We start from the raw sequence: 17,429 nt of genomic DNA on the forward strand, positions 1-17,429 counted from the left end.
GGCTAGGCTCGGCAGATAATCTGTCTTTAAATCAGTCCTTACAGCTCATTGATGAAGAATGACTAGAAGAGCAGACCCGTCTGTGACTAAAGGCAGAAATCCACCCTCCAGCAAAGCGATGAAGAGCCAAGCTGACCTGCTGCCAGAGGGGAATCTTATCTAATCCAAAATGAATCCTATCCAGTGAGACAGATTTGCCCTTCCCACTGTAAAGTGGCAACATACCCTGTCTAACACACCACTCATTTATGTTATTGTGCAACTGAATTACTGAAGAAAACACAGAACAAAGCAAGAAACCCTTTGACTGCACAACAGACTATTTCTGCTTGGGTCCAGAGTTCAGCCTGAAACTTTTTTTTTTCCCCTCAACAGGCCAACCCCAGCAGTTGATCATGTCAAATTCCATTTCTCCCCCTCACCGCAGCTGCAGGGTCGACAGGTTATTTATGCAGGACTTGTCTTTACACTAAGGATAATTGCACAAGGGAAAGATGATGCAACCGGTGTTATCGAGATCTCTTTAGCGACATTGCCCTTTAAAGCTGCGGTTCTGCTGCTCGCTCCTTACAGGTTTCTCCTCTCCCAAGGTAAGCAACGCTTAGCGACTTTGCTCTCAGGAAAGCAAGAAGCACTGTTGGCACTGTACTCCAAAACTACGGTTAGCCCGATACAATAAACCACCAGCTAACATGTCATTATTTCTGATCCGGAGATGGTCTGAACATCACAGATGTTTAAAACAGAAACGTTCAGAACAAACTGGTGAAGCGACTCTCCTCAGACTTTAATATCCCTGAGCAAACTCGTTTGCTGGAATTAGAAAGAGTTATGAAACCCAGTTCGTGGGCTTTTACTTATTCCACCTGAGTAACAAAGAAAAATTTACAACAAACAGACCGGAGTCCTCATATTCATAATAATTTGTTAGAATATTGTCACTGCAACAAACACAAACGACCTTCCTGACCTCAACAGAGGTATTACTGGCCAGAACAGAAAAAGAGTATTTTGGTTTTGTTGGGTTTTTTTAAATCAAATCATGGAACTTCAGAAAAGAGTCACTCTTTTTTAATACCTCCATGTTTTTAGCTACAATCCAAACATGCCACCCTACAATCGTATAGGTGTATTTTGCTCCAGGCCCCTTAGGCAGCACAAGAAACAGACTGCTAAATATGGAGTAATCAAGACACGCACAAAGAGACGTTGGGCTGCAACAAGGAATAAGCCAGGACAAGTTTGTTTCTATAACCTTTCTGCCCTGCATATGGCAACTGTCACAAAAAGCAAATGAGACAATTGAGTGCTTAGTGCCTACGCGGAAACCTGATCGATTGAGTAATCTTGTGAAATGGGACAACCATCCAAAGACTTGCCCCAACTGTACACACAAATCAATCCCAACATGCATTTTCTTCCCTTGCACAAAGGTTCTGTATATACTTATTTAACCCATAACAATAACTTAAAATAAAAGCAAGAAACTATCGCTCATTCCATACCTGGGATCATTAATAACTTTTACTAGGGCTTCATACAATTCGCTCTCAGTGATGGTCTTCCAGTTCAACAATATTCCCATGCCTTTGGCCTGCACACGAGTCATAGTATCGTAATGGTCTCCAAAAAGGGGAATCCCCACCACCGGGACCCCATGGTACATGGTTTCAAAAATGCTGTTCAAACCTCCGTGACTAAGAAAAGCTTTAATGTTAGGGTGACCTGAAAACAGAAGAGGCATGAAGATTAAAAAAAAACATTTGCATTTCCTTAATCTAAAGTTAGTGAAGCAACTGGGTACAACACATTTGTCACCATGTTTCTGTGGCTGCAATTCAGGATGGAAAAAACGGATGCAACCTGTTCTGAAGTTCTCCTCCTTAAACCTTACACACCAAGAGAGCAGGAATGGCCAATATGAAGAAAATTCTCACGTATACGAGTTGTGTAAAATTATAACGTAGTAACTAATGTACATTGTTTACTCCCGAGTAGCTGCAGGTGGTGACTACAACCAGTTTAGCAGTACAAATGAGCCAGAGAGAAAGCGTTTTTTCCTCATTATTCATATGAAATACAAGCTACTTAATGGCAGGACAACTGATGTGACATTCTCTCTAAAGCTTCACATGCCTTACTTCAGGCTAGCAAGATCTGACAATAATGGTAACAATCTTATGTAATGGAAAAATGATACTGCCTCAGAGCAATTCAGTAACCAAAACAAATCTACCTGCTTTAAAAGTCATTTGCCTAATCACTACATTATGATAAATACTCCAGCTGACATGCACACACAGACACACACGCATGCCTAACGCATTCATCAGTGCCCATCGTAGCCCTGGAGCTGTTTTACAAACACACAAACATCCAGGTAGCCCAGAGACAACCATAAATATTCTGTGGCCCCTCAGATCTGCAACGTATTCAGCTACCCTTCGACAGGGAAAGAAGGGAAAAAAAATAAATACATAGACTCTAACGCAGTCTTTACCAAAAGATGGAAGAATATCAAGTTTCATCTCTGCACCTGAGAACCTGGAGTACCTCAACTTAGTTAAAACAGAAAGGTTATATCAGCTTGCAACATGTGCCCAAGGTCTGTTAGGGTCTTCTTCAAAGAAAAATGAACAGAGCAGTATGTATAGATCCGTAAGATTTGTTTTGATGCAATGTGAGCAAATTTTGTATGCTCAGTATTATGACTCTTCCGTGAAGAGACCAGTGAACACCCTACCATGCTTTTTCATAACAGAGAAATTAACAGTTACAGTCATCAGTTCCCTCAAACAGCAGATTCAAGAAAATTCCTACTTATTTATCTTTAATAATTTTCTCAAACTGCATAGCTTCCATGGTATAGAAGACACTTGTCAAAAAATTCTCCCATTTATTAGGCCAAATAGTCTTTGGAATAAGTATGTCCTTCCACCCTATTAACTTAAGGAAAAAAATGGGAGTTAGGACCAGGGAAAGATAATTAACATCAGAAAGGTGCTTGATTTCATCACCTTGAAATTCTGACTAATTCTTTATTCTTGTTCTATGACTTCCATTACAGAAATTATCCTAGCTTTATAACGACTGCTAATTCAGTAGAATATTGTCAGAAGAGCAACCTGAACTCAAGTGAGAATAAGCAATATATGATCAAAATAGATACTCACCAAGGAGGTCATTTTGTGGTAGCCATTCTATAAGCTTTGTATTGTTGCCCAAGTTCCTTGGTTTGTTTCCTGAAAACCTAAAACAATAAAATCAAATGGAAGCTGAGTTATCAAGACCTCCAAAATCAATAAACTCAAACCAGAGAATCGAACCAAATGATGCCTGAGCCCTAAGCAGATTTCAAGTTACATGAGGGTACTGTTTACTCACTGTTACAAGAAAACAAAATAGGCTCAACCAAAATGCTGTAAATAGCTAATAACTTCCAACTTCACGTTTTCATCATTCAGTTTCCTTGCAATCTGGCTTGAAATGCAGTGTTTTCTACTAACATAATGGCAACGTAGTTCCTTCTCAAAGCACATGTAATTCTTGCCACTGTGATTGGCGGGAGGTTTTACAACCTCTCTATGGTTCTTAGTCCATTGCTTTACTGAAAACTCTGACTGGTACTAGATAAATAACTCCACCGAGAACATCCCACCAGCACACAGACAATAATCCCTACCACCAACACAAGGCGTTCCCTTTCAGTTGGCCAATTTCCTGTAGCTCTTGATAATCAACACCGTGTTATTTTAAAGGGAGTTACTAATACCAGGAAGAGAAAGGCTGACAGCTCAGCTAATGAGGCAAGAAACTATTCATGAAAAGCTGGGGATCAGACTGTGAAACAAGTGTATTTTTCTTACGTGCTCAACTGCCTGAAACCCAATGGCAACGTCTTGCTCACCTGAGGTTGCTAGAAAAGTTTAGCCCATAAAACACAGGCTCAAAATACAAACTGATTTACATATTAATGTTATATACAGTTTATATAGAAAGTTAAATATATTCTAAACAGAAAAGAAAGTGGGGAAAAAATTACCGGTGACTACTAGAGGATAGAGCTCTTTTGTGAGAGCTCCATCAAACAACTTAAAAATATTCTGGTTATTAGAGAGCATTAGAACTGTAACTTCATAAAGAATCACCTACGTGTTCCCAATTAAGCAAGCCACACATCTTCACAACTGGCTTGTACATTCTGTTGAAAAAACCCTACATTATTTACGCTAAGTTATATAAAAGCAAATCCACTATGTTAACTGGTTTTGGCTCTAACTAGTACTCCATAATCAGAGACGTATAAAGAACTACAAAGATCTCCTTGATTTGGCATCGTGGCATAAGACTGCCAAGCAGTACTACCTTTCTCATTTTCAGAAATATCTAGTAAAAAAACTACCTGTGTCCAATACAGGCCATAGGTCAATGATCTGAAGAAGAGGGAAAAAAAAACCCAAAACATATTAAAGTTGGAGTCATAATTTCCTGTTTAGGTACTTCATTATGGATCTCAAATTCCCACCGGGGTGACTGAATGCCACTTGCTCAGCTCTCCCAAAGACCATGTCTTACACTTAGTCCCAAGGACATCTTCCCATTCCACAAATCACGATGGAAAGAAACAGCAGGTGGGTTCCCTTATCCAAAAAGACATTCAACAGGTAACAGAATGCAGATAACAAAAACAGAACAAAACAAAAAACATACCAAAAAAGCATTGTTAAGGAAATACTAGTGAGGAAAATGAAAAATTCTAACAGAAGGCTTCAACTGAAATTGTTGCTTTTGCATTAAAAAAAGCTATCCCCAAGAAAAACCCATTAAAACTGATTTATTATCTACAGAAAGTGAGTAATTCCTAGAGAAAAACATTCCAGGGAAAACATGATGAAAGGATAAAACAAAAGAAAAGCAGTAAGATCAACTGGGACTAATCATTACTTACAAGCCAAGCAGTGTTGCAGGCTTCATAAGGAACAAATACGGTCGCTCTACCCCAAACAAAAACTGATGAGATCTTTACTACAACTACCGAAAGTTCTGTGCCATAGCCTGAAGAATTTCCATTTTCCTGTTCACTAGTGGGGTTCACTATTTCAACTAGACACAGCAGTGAAAATGGTCCCTTAGACATGGCGGGGAACAGGCCGCTAAATAGACCTCCAATACAACTCCAAAAGTGCAGCAAGGACAGCAGTCATGAATTGTAAGACGCCGATTATTTGGAAACCAATGGTTCACATGAACTCCTCTCACTTATATTCCAGAGCAACGCTCCACGTGAAGCAGAGCTGACTAAACAGTTCTTGAATTTTTACAGTAAGTTGAGAGCACCACTCAAGATGTTTTTAGAGCCGAGAAAACGTATTACTGATTTTTACTCCTGCAGATTTTTCTTCCTCCAAACTCTCACAGAAAAAGACAAGTGAGAAGAGCAATTATGAAAGTCTGTGTTTACAGATAAAAGAGGAGAAGGGGCCCCAAAAAGCAAGGAAAAATAAAAGAAAGAAGAAAGAACAGCTACGATTAAATCAGCAGAATATCATTCTTGCTCCCTAGGGTGGCTTCTTTATCAGAAATGATGACAGTATGTCACAAATGTCATAACCTCAGACTCCCTTTTCACTGTCCGCAATCCTCCCAGGATATAAACTCAGCATACAAGTATAACCTATGCCTTATTCTGCCACAAAATCATTGTTCCTCCTTATTACCAGGGGACTCCAACATTTCCACAAAGAGAGCTTTCAAAAGAGTCAGGTCCTCTGTGCCACCCAGACTGTCTCAATTTCAGCTTCCGCAACTCTAGATCAAGATGGCACAAGAGGAAATAAGCGTGCTTCAAATCACCCCAAGTACACCTATCATTGCACTTACCTCCAAATAACTCTCTGAGGCAGTCTTGCCAGAGCATGTGCCAACTTATTTGCTATATCTTCTGACAGGTATTTCACTCCAGCTCCAAATGAGACGAGGACAAAGCCATTTTCATGAGCACCATTCACCCACGTTTGGAGATCCTGTTAAAGTGAAAATTTATACTGAGCACTGTAGAAGCACAGGTAAAACCACAGAAACAGATTAAATAAGCACTGCTTAGCAAGAACAGTTGTTGGTCCCTATGTTACTTCACAAGCCAACTTTCAAAAGTCATAAACATTTCAGAAATCACCGAGTACAACGACACGATGATTCAGAATCCACGGTACAGGACACGAACAGCAAAATTCTTCCTGGTTTGTTTTAGTTTCCGTATTAACAACCGGTTTCATGAGACAATTTGTCCTTTCTTAACTGATCAGTTGACACACATTCACAAGTTAACACATGACATTTTAAGTCAGCAAAGTCTGACTTAAACAGATCTACCTCATAGTTTCAGCCAGGAAGTACAGCACAGGAAATGCATGAATGAAGTCTGGGACTTAACCGTGTGATTTCTTGCCTTAAAGATAGTGACAGTACTTCAAAAGGCTTGGTTTTCTTTCATTTATATGAAAAGAATAAACACAACTTGAAATAAGCCAGAGTTTCAAAAAACACCTTCAGCTTCCACTGCTCCAATATTTCAAGAAGCAAGGAACAGTACTGCGTCTGTATGGCAAGTAAGGGTGGACATGCCTCTTTCTTGGACCTATATACTTTATCTTACTTAGACCTAACTGTGTGCCTCTTCCACGGCACGTTACCAGTATTATATTAAATATACACAAGTGTAACAAAGGCCAAAGCCCTTTACATCCATAAGCTCATCCTCCTCCTGTGGTTATTCTGAAATTGAGTCTCTTGCAATGCAATTTCGGCTGACCCTCTTGATTCAAGGGCTGCTTCAACTTAGGCAAGGAAGGCAACAACGCCGCAGGCAGAGGTCTGCGGTACCGCACCGCTCAGAAGCGCTCCGAAAGCAGAACCAGCATCGCTCTCCTGGGGGTAACCCGGCAGCCGCGCCATGAGATTCAAGTTCGGCGGCAGCAGATTTTACATCGGGGCACTCTGCCACGCTTCTTCTGCAGCGGGGTCAAGCCCCTTGCTTTCTGCTGCACAGGGCTTTGGGGCTCGCACCAAGAGATGCTCAGCCCACGCGTGGTCACTGGTGGGTGCACCCTATGCACAGCCACGGCTGGTCCAAGGTTTCACTGCACTGAACGCCGCGGTGCCTTGGGTCCAGACACAGGTCGTTCCTTCACAGCTGATGCTTCGGGCGAGCCGCAGTTACGTTGCAAAGGAGACCACAGCATCCGAAGGCCAGGGCGGGCTTGGTGGAAACAGGGTTTGTCTCGCTGGCGACAAGGCAAGCCAGCGGACACCACTGCGGACCGCCAACAGGACAGCAGGGCTCTGCAGGGTCGGAGGAAAAACCATCCTAGCATACGAGAGCGCGCAGAGCTGCCACCTAAACCAGTCTCAGGCACAAGAATTATATCGTTTGGCTTCAGGGGGAAAGAAAATGAGAGGAAAAAAGTAAAAGCCTTGGTATACCCTTTGCCAACACAGATTTAAATTCTGTTTTTTCCAATGCAACTGTTGGCAGTGGGAACTAAAAAATTATACCCCTGACATACAGATATGTCAGTCTGACGAAGAGTATCCTGTACTTCCCAGGATATGGTTTAATTCTGGTCTCACCAAATTTAAGCGTAAGTCTGCTCAATACCAGTACAGCAATAGGAAATGATTAAAAAGAAAATTAAGAGCCCTGTTCACAATGCACCTCTTGTCCTAGCAATAAATAGCAGGCCAGACAGTAATAGAGTAATGCTGTGCTATCGTATCTGAGCACAAAAGCTACCACAAAAAACAGCAGGCATAATGAAGACCTGCACATTACACTGGGGGTTGTACACTAGTCTCTGCTATGCAGTGAAAAAGGAATTTCCATTTTCTCTAGAATCCACAGTTTTTCATTTTTCTTCATCCTTTTCCAGTGCACTTTCTTCTTCATTTTTTTTCTACAACTGTGGAGAGAGGGAAGAAGGGAAAGGAGGGGAAGTGTCTGTGACCTGCCTCGGAGCTGAATCATTTATTACAGGCTGAACTTCTGACACGAAAATTTCCAAGTGGTTTTGTGATTTATTTGAAGTTTGTCCTTGAATTTTACTTAAGGACCTAAGGCATGCTGCAAATGCATATGCACAAATTTGCAAATGCAAATGCACAAACACAGGCTGGGCAGAGAATGGATTGAGAGCAGCCCTGTGGAGAAGGACTTGGGGGTGTGGGTTGACGAGAAGCTCAACATGACCCGGCAATGCGTGCTTCCAGCCCAGAAAGCCAACCCTATCCAGGGCTGCATCCAAAGAAGCGTGACCAGCAGGTCGAGGGAGGAGATTCTCCCCCCTGTCCTCCGCTCTGGTGAGACCCCCACCTGCAGTACTGCGTTCAGCTCTGGGGCCCCCAACATAAGAAGGACGTGGACCTGCTGGAGCGGGTCCAGATGATTAAAGGGCTGGAGCACCTCTCCTATGAAGACAGGCTGAGAGAGCTGGGGTTGTTCAGCCTGGAGAAGAGAAGGCTCCGGGGACACCTTAGAGCAGCCTGCCGGTACCCAAAGGGAACCTGCAAGAAAGCCGGAGAGGGACTTTTTACAAGGGCCTGTAGTGATAGGACAGGGGGTAACGGCTTTAAACTGAAAGAGGGTAGATTTAGATTGGATGTAAGGAAGAAGTTCTTCCCTGTGAGGGTGGTGAGTCACTGGCACAGGTTGCCCAGAGAAGCTTTGGATGCCCCATCCCTGGAAGTGTCCAAGGCCAGGTCGGATGGGGCTTTGAGCAACCTGGTCGAGTGGAAGGTGTCCCTGGCAGGGGGCTTGGAACTAGGTGATATTTAAGGTCCCTTCCAACCCAAACCATTCCATGATTCTATAATTCTAGTCACTTTTACTCAGTGGTTCAACTAGTTACACCTTGAACTATTTCCTATCTGTTGCTTAAAGCTAAACAGAAAATAACCTTTTGTGGGCTCTAGGACAAACCATTCTGAAAAGCAATCAAGTACCACGCTGTAAAAGACAGCTCTCTGCCCAATTGTGACATTCGATCAAGTTATATTCTGAGAGCTGAAGTCACCTGTTACAAGGTGGTTTTCTTCCAACAACTGAAGAAGCCCAACATTTGCAGGCTCGGGTCTTCACAGGGCACTCACCCACCCTGATACCAGCTGGAAGGGCAGAAACCTGGAGGTTTCTGGAGTGCCTTCTTGATGACAACTCCACGACACAGGTGCTCAAGAAGCCAGCAAGAGGAGACACTCTGCTGGACCTCATACATACAAGCAAGGAAGACCTTGTCTGGGATGCAAAGGTCGGGGGCAGCCTTGGCTGCAGCGACCATGAGATGGAGGACTTCAGGATACTGAGAGAAGAAGACAACAGCAGCATCTCCTGGACTTCAAGAGAACCAACTCTGGCCTCTTCAGAGACCTGCTTAGAAGAATCCCATGGGATACAGCCCTGGAGAGAAGAGGTGTTGAGGAAAGCTCCGTTGATACTCAACCATCACCTCCTCTAAGCTCAAGCATAGTCCATGCTGATGAGCAGGATGTTAAGCAAAAGTGGCAGGAGGATGAACAAAGGACTCCTGGCAAGACTCAGATGTAAAAAGGCAGCATACATGAGGTAGAAACAGGGACGGGCGGCCTGGGGGGAATATACAGTCACTGCCTGAGCTTGCAGGGATCTGGTTTGGAGAGCCAAAGTCCGCTTGCAGCTGAATGTGGTGAGGGACATGAAGGGCAGCAAGGTACATGGAGCAGCAAAAGGAAGGCCAGGGGAAGCATGGGCCCACTGCTGAATGGGACAAGGGACCCGGTGACAGAAAAATATGGTAAAGGCTGAGGTACTTCATGCTTTCTTCATCTCAGCCTTTACTGGTAAGGCTGGCCTTCAGCAATCCCAGGTCCCTCAAACAAGAGGGAAAGTCTGGAACAAGGAAGACGTACCCTCAGTGGAATATCAGGCTAGGCTACTTCTAAACAAACTGGATGTACACAAGTATATGGGACCTGATAGGATGCACCCAGAAGTGCCAGTAGGCAACCGGGAGCTGGCCAATGTCACTGCAAGGCCACTCTTGATTATCTTTGAAAGGTCAAGGTAATTGGAGGAGAATCCTGTGGACTGGGGGGGAGGAAAAAAAAAAAAAAAGGAAAAAAAAAAAAGCAAGTGTCACTCGCATTTTCATGAAGGAGGATCCAGGGAATGGACTGCTCAGCCTCACCTTGATCCCTGGAAGGTGACGGAGCAAATAATCCTGGAGATCATTTCCAAACATATTAAGGACAACACGAATGGAGCAGTCAGCATGGATTTATGGAGGGAAAATCAGCTTGATCAACCTGGGACTACTTATGCTTGGTCAGACACGTGGTTTCTGCTGCTAAAGATCAGTCTGCTCTAGCTGAGGAACAGCTCCCAAGGCTACTGCTCCTCTGTGCTTAATTAGAAATTCCGTGAGACTTCACAACTCTGTGATCTATTCACATAATAAGAATTATATGTCATTATGTAAACACAGAGGAGGTATAAAATATTTCCTTATAATGGAATTTCTAAAATAGCATTCAAAAAACGCCATGTATAACAACAAATAGCTATTAAGTACTTAGAATTTTATGTAGAGGAGAAAAAAAAAAAAGGAACTGCACTCTGTACTCTGGAATTAGAGTCACCCTACAAACAGGCTTTTGCATTTTATTATTGTGCAATAGCAAAGCAACCTGCTTCGTGTTATTATGGCTGATTTCACAGCCAAAACTTTGTAACCCTTCCCTTTGAAGGTAATCCCCACTGACTCAGTGGAACATAACATGTACAAAGGGGAACTTAAAATCTTGACAGGCAAGACAAGATCCTGCCATCAGGCTCAAATGATGGAATTAGTTTGCCATATTAAATGTGATTACATAAAAAAATAAAGATCAATGGAATACAAACTGTTTTGTGTAAACTGAAGTTTATTATCCGAGTGCTCCCTCTCCTGACCCACTTCCTAAGTGTGGCAACACACAAATGCATGCTCGCAAGCTCTCAAACTGGAATCCAAGCAGCAGAAGTTTGCATAGGAAGATTTTAGTTTCAAAAATCAGGCATGCTTCCTCTACAGACAGGTCCACACAAGGAAAAGACAAATGAAATGACGTTTGCCATGCTCTGAGTTGGTCAGGTGCGAATCAACTGTGATCCAGCAGGTAAGTAACAATTAACACAAGTGCAATAGGCAGGGACTTTGCTCAGACAAAAAAAAAAAAAAAGCCTACATGGCTACCATGGCCTTCCAGACCAGAGCTGGATGACGCCTGGATGACCCAAATCAGAAGCAAAGGAACTTGAAATTGTCCTCAGGGTTTCTTTCAGGATGCTAAATTAGGAAGAATATGATTTTGATTTCACACACAGTCAGGGTCAAAACTGTCCTGTGCCAACCTCGAAAAGATCCAGAAGAGTTTCAACTCAACCTGTCGTATTTTGACATCAACTGAAAGGTTCTTTTCCCCCCCTCCCACTCGAATCTGTCCTAATTTTACTTAAGCCTCACATTGCGCTGGCAGTAAGAGGAATTGCTTGCCTGCCTTCTGATCTGCAGCCCCATTCCAATCTGCTTCCCCAGAGGGGTGCTGGAGATCAGTACTGCGCATGGGCTGCAGAAAATGAACTACTGACTTGTCAGGACAAGGGTTCTCCTTGCATACATCTGTGTAATTCCTGGCATAACACGGCCTTAATTAAACAGGATCACTAAGCATTGCTAAAAATGCAACAGTTGAGTAAAAATCAGGAAATGAATAACAGAGGACTTACGCCGCTTCCTTGTAGAGCTCCCCAAGTTCATGATCTGGAGGAATTCATTATTCTCAGGTTCCTTTAACGTCTTGTAATTATTTCCCCTGACAGCTTTTTAGTACAGACTTTCTAAACTGAAGATCTGAATCCAAGTGAGTGGCGTTCATAGGTCCTTGGTTGCAAAATAGATCTAAACATCCTGGTACAATTAGCTGGGCCGTGGCACAAAGGCTCGGTATTTTCTTGTACTTTCCCTATTCTTTATGTGGTATACAAGGTATAGAAGTGATACTCACAGTAGATAAAAAGCAGGCTATGATCTTGGCACATGAAAGAGACTAAATACTTCATCAGCATTATTACTATGGCTATATATGTCACTTAATTTGCGCATATACATTCCTAACGTTAACTTTAGCAAGCGCACCGTGGCTACTGTGGTGCAGGACGAGCAGTGCAAAATACAAGCTTTGAGCGATTCTCGCAAAATGTGAATCATGGAAGAGAACACATTGATGCCGTAGGACAATTTTGTTTGCCTACGATTTCAGCATATCTAGCCACTACAGCCTTCAGTCACCTTCCTACCTTTCCATTCATTAAGGCCATACTAGCCCTAACACCCCAAGTACCAGTCTCAATGAAACCACCACTTCAACACTCTAAGCTAAAAAGCTTCACGGAGACCTGGGCTCACCACCTGTGAATTCACCCCTTTCTTTTTCTTAAATCCACTTACACTTTTGACCTCCAGCACATTCTGTCTTCCCGATCTAATTATGCACCATATGAAAACGCAGTGAGTCAGGATGAGTCATTAGAGCTGCCTTCATTAAAAGCGGCGTTCCCTGTTCGGGCAACATTTTACAGCTCCTTGCTTGCAGCAGGAAAGCGACCTCCTTTTGCCCAGTTTAAATGACGTTCAGGTTTGCTGCAAATTCAGTGCGATTTTTTTTTTTAATGTAAGGAAAGGATACTTAATATTTGAAATTACAACTTTTGAGATCTAAACCTGCAGTAAAGGTCTGGGGAGGGAGGCTATTACATAATAAGCTGCATTATTCAGCCTTCCTCAAACTCTTCTTCCAACTTCAACTGAACACAGAAGTGAGAAGGAAACACCCTCGACTTTTGCAGTTAATTCAAACTTTACATATACATCATAAAGACAAGCACTGCTTTAAATGGTTATCTCTTTCAGTGACTGTAACAGAGCACCTGATGACCTTTTATTTCCCAAATATAAGTATTTTCAGGTTTTGTTGTGTAGAAAGAAAAACTCTTGCCTCAATTATTTGAAGTCCTAGCATTGCCAGCAGACAACATTGCTTCGCTGAGGCTACCCTGCAAACTTGACAGACTGACCAGCAGCTTTGAAACAGACCTGCTTTCCCCGTCCAAACTAGGAATCAAACCTCAAACAATTATAATCCCCCAAACCTTGATGAACTTGAAAGCAAAATTTTGATAGAAATTCTGAAAAAACTTAGATCAGCCACTCACCTAACCTGTAGTTGAAGAAGCATTAAAAATGTAATTATTCTTCTTTGTGACTTCACACTGAAAACAAGCTGACATTAATGAAGTATTCAGCTGGATACACAGGTGCGTACCGGGATTTTCCAGAAATTTTAAGACACTTAAACATAGCTGAAAAGTCTGGGATTGGCAAGGTATTTGCAAAAATGACTTGAGTGAGGGAGGCTGTTTTTTCCAGGCTATCTCACAGTCAGTGAAGAGGCTCATCCAAACGATAAATCTGAGCACCTACAGCTAGACACATCGCACCTCTTCCTACCTGCCCCCATCTCCTCACCAGGCACGTTACGACCTCAGATGAGGCTAGCCCATGTGAAAGACAGAAAACCTGTCAAGCTTGCTATAGCACATGTTCCGTTTCTGAACTATGAACTGCATTTTCTAACTGAATTTTGGTTTTCATCCAATTATAGCCTTATATACATCCCAAACAAAATATCTTCTAATATGTACATTAATTAATTACCATTTTCACTTAAGTGGTATTAAAAAAAGTAATCAATGCATGCTAAGGTGTGAAATGCTTAAGGAGCCCCAATTACAACACTGTGCCAAACCCCATCAGGCCTCTGCCTGTTTTCATGTTAACTTCTGTGCAAATGCATGTTCTTTGGGCAAAACAGTAGAAGAGTAAGAGACTGAAATGATAAACTTTCTTTTGAAGCTCCCTACCTGTTCATTCAAATATCTAGTTTCACTTATGTTGACTGACTGATCCTAGCACAGAATCCCAAAGGAGGTACCGATTCATTTTCAACCATATCCCACATCAGATGTGCTTTCTAAACCCTTATAACAAGTGATAATTAAACACACTTACAGGTCTCACAGAGAGATATGGCACTTGCACGGACTAGGCAAAGGCGGTCAGACAGCTACCATTCCCTTCCTTCCCCAGGCAGGGAGCTTTCAGCTGGCAGCACACCGCCATTCTGGCCATTTCGCCCCTCTCAGAAGTTGCGTGCTTGCTTTTAAAACCCTCTCTCCAGATTGTCATATACACCGTTCATAGCCTGCCTAAGCAAGCTTCTCCTTTTTCAACATCGGTAATATTTATTGCGGTCAGAGCTTTGCACAGGAGCAGACGCTACGACCTTGCCTTGTTCTCTTCCCCGAGTTTGGCTGCCTACGAGTAATGATTTCTGTGCGATGCTACATAACTGAAGAGCCAAGGTTTTTGAGTATGTACTGGTCTTTTACTGAGATTCTCCCTGTGCTGGCATAGGGAGAATAACCACTTACTGATCTATGCTGTACTATAGGCATGAGGGGGGCAGGGGGAGGAATAAAAAAAATAAAATAAAATAAATCTTTTTACCATTCTTAGACAGGAATGTTATTGTGCCGACCCTACTGTGTGAGCTTTGTTCTGTTTGATTTTCTAATTAGCTATTCTTAGCAGGCTTAGATGCTAAATGCACAGCTGTGACTATAGAGTGAGGACCCAGCTGGCAGTAACCAGTGGTGCCTAATACTGAGCTTTGTTTCAGATAAACAAAGTACACAAATACAAACATAACCGGGTTTAATATCCCAAGCTTTCCCTGTTCAGCTGCTCGATTCAAATGTGTAATAGCACAAATGCCTGTTCTTTGAATATGGTTGCAAACCACCATTCCCCAATGGAGAGCACAGGCATACTATGCAACTTCTACTACAAAATGCTGCTTAGAGTAGACAAAACCAGATCTATTTCAAAATAAATAAATAAGAAGCCACATGAAGTGATCTTTAGAAAGGAGATACTCACTGATAAATAAACAGAAAGGTACACAGACCATTTTTATTAGTGTCCTAACTTTTCTGGTATCTTCTAAAAAGCACTTCTCTCTTGTGAAATATTTAAATGCTTTATTAATACATTTTTAACCTCATTTCAAATTGTACTAAAAAAGGTTTCAGCACAGGTGGTTAAAGGTCATATAGATGCCATTATATGACCTTTACTATCACTGAAGAAATGGGGTCCTATCATATAATCCAGAAGTTATAAAATAACATGTCGGTCTACAGCAAGCCCAGAGAAACCCCATCACATTAAGCAAAGTATGCTGTTTGTATTTGCTTGCCATGAATTTGTACATCAGTTTACAACCAAAAATAGAGGGGTTTTTTATTTGCTCTAACGAGCAAAGGACATGGGACGCCACAGCGGACTGCACCGAGCAGAGGATGGCTCGCACCTCCCTGACTCAACACATCCAGCTGCCTTCTGCTGGCTCAGCCGAACATCTCCGCATCGGCTAGCGGGTATGCCACGCTCTGAAGGTTATTTTTCCACTAACCAAATTCCTGCCTTTTAAAAGCGATGGCCAGCAGGCAAATGTGCTCGTCCCATTTTATCAGGGTTTGTTCCTTGTCGTATCATCGGGCTCAGTCAGTTCAATTAACAGCAGCAACGCTGTTCCCAACCAGGGCAAGATCCTTCCCCACCCCACCATTTCCCTCTGGATTAACTGCAAATTAATCATTCTCCTTCCTCGGGTACAAGTTGCTGTCGGCCACCAACCTCCTCTCTGTTGCGAACTTTTAACTAAATGTATTTTTTTCTGGTCTCTCCCCCTCTCCATTTATTCTGCTGTTTGAAGTCAAACTGAAACTTCTACAAATGAAACAGAAAAGGTAGTATATTTGTAAAGTCTCAATAAGATCTACCATACAAAGTCCATGCAGTTAACATTCACATTGTTCTTCCATATTTTGCAGTTCATATTAGCATAGAGTAAGATAATTCCAAAAACAATACTTCGTAGACATTAAAAAAAAAGCATACTCAGATTACGGCATTAGACTTAAATCTCTCCATTTTCTTGCTGTGTAAAGACATGCTAACACTCTCAGTTGGGAAACAAGCTGTAAGATCTGAACTGCTTTCTCTTACGACCCCAAGCACTACTAAGTGCACTGTTGTCACATATTAATTGAACAATGCTGTTAATAAAGTGCTTCTTCAATAATATTAAGCACAGATTGAGCCCTGTTGAAATACAGACTTTTTCATTTGAATGTTTCTCACTAATTATTTGGTATATATACACTGCATATTTGGCTTATCAAATGCACAAGGGCGGGGGGGAAAGAAGTCTTTAAAGCCTTATGAAGCTTTTCAATGTCTAAAATGTTGCATTTTCTTGTCCTTGACCTCTACTGCCTTTTCCCATTTAACATCTAATACTGACAGAACGTTTAAGTCCATTTAACTTTAAAGAGGAATGAAATTCAGACTCAAAAACGCAGGCAAGAAATACAGTACTGCAAGCCTTTGTCTTTTCTCCCCTGTCTCAGCCCTCTCTAGAGTTACAGGCATATCCAATGAAGCCTCTGAGAACATGGGCTACCTAAAACTAGAGGTCAACCAGAAAACTGCCGCGCAAGTACTTCCCTGATGCAACACTCCGTCAAAAATCCATTACTCACTGGACTTTTGGCAAGCACCCTGGGAAAGGAACCCTGCCTTTCAAATGAATGGAAGGTAGTTGAAAATAAGCAGCTTGCCCTTCAAGAGAGGTTATTAAAATCACTGCATAGAGTAGCAGGTGCAGCAGTGGTATCCTCAAATCCAGGATTCAAATTAAAAACCTTGTTGACATTACCCCAGAGGCAATATTCTGTTAAAATAAGCACCAAAAAGATGTTCATTTACCTAAGCATGAAGCCCTGCCGTATAACTTGCAAGCATACACAGAAAAGTTTATGATTATTAAATGTAAATGCAAACCAAGGTTTTGCCAATCCTCCTACAGTTTCAGTACCTGCATATGTGGCAGAAAAGCTGTACAAGTAACAGTTAAGAAAAGATGGTTTTAAGTATGGATGCTGTTTTTACTTACTCTATATCCATAGAACATCGGGTCAATCTAAACTGCAGCAAATACAGTAAGGAGAAAATTAAAAAGAAGCTGAATTTTAAATCCAGACCTCTGCACTACAGATACTGACATACAGCTCCATCCATAAATTCATATTATAAACTAATTTAGGTGGAAAATTTTGTCTTTCATTGCTCCAGTACGACACCTGTGCTCTGTGGATGGTAGGAGATATAATTCTAACCTGCAGCTTTGATTTAATAATGGCAAGTTCTTCTCCATTTCCTCTTCAGATGAAACAG

At 42.0% G+C, this 17,429-nt stretch overlaps 1 protein-coding gene across 6 annotated transcripts in view; it reads right to left on the minus strand.

Moving 5' to 3' along the window:
• UGT8 (UDP glycosyltransferase 8) overlaps window positions 1-17,429 on the minus strand; it is a 49,721-nt gene that overhangs the window by 2,536 nt on the left and 29,756 nt on the right. For all 6 annotated transcript variants that reach the window (XM_030021999.2, XM_030021963.2, XM_030021978.2 and 3 more), the window contains exons 3-5: window positions 5,881-6,023; window positions 3,174-3,250; window positions 1,506-1,725 (exon numbers count right to left, since the gene is read on the minus strand). In XM_030021999.2, coding sequence (XP_029877859.1) covers window positions 1,506-1,725; window positions 3,174-3,250; window positions 5,881-6,023 — 440 coding nt within the window. The remainder of the gene's footprint in view (window positions 1-1,505; window positions 1,726-3,173; window positions 3,251-5,880; window positions 6,024-17,429) is intronic.

The sequence above is a fragment of the Aquila chrysaetos genome, chromosome 1 (assembly GCF_900496995.4).
Source record: "Aquila chrysaetos chrysaetos chromosome 1, bAquChr1.4, whole genome shotgun sequence".
Classification (NCBI taxonomy): Eukaryota; Metazoa; Chordata; class Aves; order Accipitriformes; family Accipitridae; genus Aquila; species Aquila chrysaetos.